Below are 1,896 nucleotides of genomic sequence, written 5' to 3'. Positions count from 1 at the left end.
TATGTTAAGAAAAATTTCGGGATAAAAGAATGTAAAATTAAAAAAGTTGGTATTTAAATCGCTTGGTTGCCTCGACTCACGTTTCATGCTTATCTTTTATTCGCTGTCCTTGTCTACGTTCGGCAAACTACAAAGGCGGGCGCGAGGCTCGAAAACGTAGTCCCTGACTCTACAAGTGTCAGGTTTAGTTTCCTTGCGGACTGACACTTGCGGAGAATTTACTGTATTAGGTCATTCCATAAATTCGTGCCGAAAGCGAAGAATACTTTAATAAAAATCCAAGGAAATTCTATAGCAACGACATAATGGTTTCACTAAAAAAAAATGTGGAACGAGAAGGCGCTTACATTTTTGTTTATCAAATTTAAAGGTTTGTTGAAAATATTGATGTAAATTATAAAATTCAACACGAACTTATGGGAGGACCTCAAGACGGTCACTTGATATGACAACTTCCCAATCCTCTTCACAATCTTCTTCGCTCTTTCTTCAAAAAGAAAACCATCTAACACCGTTATCCAATTCAATTGATCAAATCTTCTGCGCTATTGTCTCTATCAAACGTTCTAAGTTAAAACTGAATGTTCAAGAAGACAAACTTGTCCACCAAAACAAAGACAGGAAGCGAAAGATGCAGGAACAGTGCAGTACTCACCGTGGATATCGAACAATCGTTTCGTACTGAGCGGAGGGCTTATATGCCGCGAGAGCAAAGGCATTTTGCTCGGATACATTTTGTCGATGTCTGCCAAGTTTTTTTTAAGCTTTCTCAGGGTCGAACGGTTTCGCTGTATTGTGATATTTATGGCAATGAAACAAAAATTCGTTCGTGGCAATAGTGGTTGCATTCCTGTCGCTCCTTGTCCGGCGAACATGCTCGCGATAGCTCGAAATAATTACAAGATCAAAGCTATTCAGCTGACTTAATCCGTCGGTAACGCGACACACGAGAATAGCCTTCTTTTATTTATTATTAGGTGTAGAGTATCACTTGGATCTCTTCCTCTTGTTATTAGATTCGACGCTTTTGTAATTCAGACGACAATGAGTATTTTTGTACTTTGCAGCAGATTTGTGAGTTGCTTCTAGCAGAATTGAATTATACGACACGAGGAAGGATTTATTTTTATAATACAAATTGGACCATGTGAAACAGCCCACCGTATTATCTTCTCTAGTTACGGTAGTATGAGAAAATTTTTGCACGCAATTTAAATGGTTTCAAAGGGCGAATAAGATGGAAGAACAAATTTTGTGTTTTTTTTTTTTTGTTTTTTGTATCTTGTAGCAAACATTGATAAGCATTTAAGCATGCATGATAATACGACCTTAAAATGATGTTGGACTTTAAAAATTTTTATCAAATGTGCCTTTCATTTTTTGTCATTTCTTTCATCAAACAAATTTTTCTTCCATTTTATTCACCCTTTGAAACTATTTAAATTGCGTATAAAAATTTTCTCATACCACGATAGCTAGAAAAGAGAATTATTTGATCTGTTTTACGTGGCCCACCTTGTATAGTTTAAACTTGTGTTGCTTCTCTGATGTCATTTGTGATTGTCCTTCCTTCGTTACACTTAAATTATAATAGATTATTATTATCATTTCTTAAAGAAGATTCACAGTAAAGAAAGGAGAATTGAAATTTTCATTTTTCGAGTAAAGAAGTGGGCTGAATGTCTTTTTCGTTCCCAATTTTATATTAAAACGATGAATGTATAGCATATCGAAAGAAATAAAGTAAAAAGTGATATCTGGGAGAAAATTTTTAAAATTTTCGTCTCCAAAGTCATCCGATTACATTTTACATTCAATTGTGAATTTCTATAATTCACCGAAACATATTTATGGTATAGTAAATTTTGCTTCGAAATGGAAAATTATTTTTTCAAC

At 34.5% G+C, this 1,896-nt stretch overlaps 1 protein-coding gene across 1 annotated transcript in view; it reads right to left on the bottom strand.

Moving 5' to 3' along the window:
• LOC108578525 overlaps nt 1–1,896 on the bottom strand; it is a 33,942-nt gene that overhangs the window by 6,177 nt on the left and 25,869 nt on the right. Inside the window, 2 exon segments of the mRNA XM_017941879.1 lie at nt 656–762; nt 764–788. Of these exon segments, the coding sequence (XP_017797368.1) occupies nt 656–762; nt 764–788 (132 nt within the window).

The sequence above is a fragment of the Habropoda laboriosa genome, unplaced genomic scaffold, assembly GCF_001263275.1.
Source record: "Habropoda laboriosa isolate 0110345459 unplaced genomic scaffold, ASM126327v1 scaffold38, whole genome shotgun sequence".
Lineage (NCBI taxonomy): Eukaryota > Metazoa > Arthropoda > Insecta > Hymenoptera > Apidae > Habropoda > Habropoda laboriosa.
The sequence above is the reverse complement of the archived record's forward strand: the minus strand, read 5'-3'. Positions and strand labels throughout refer to the sequence as shown.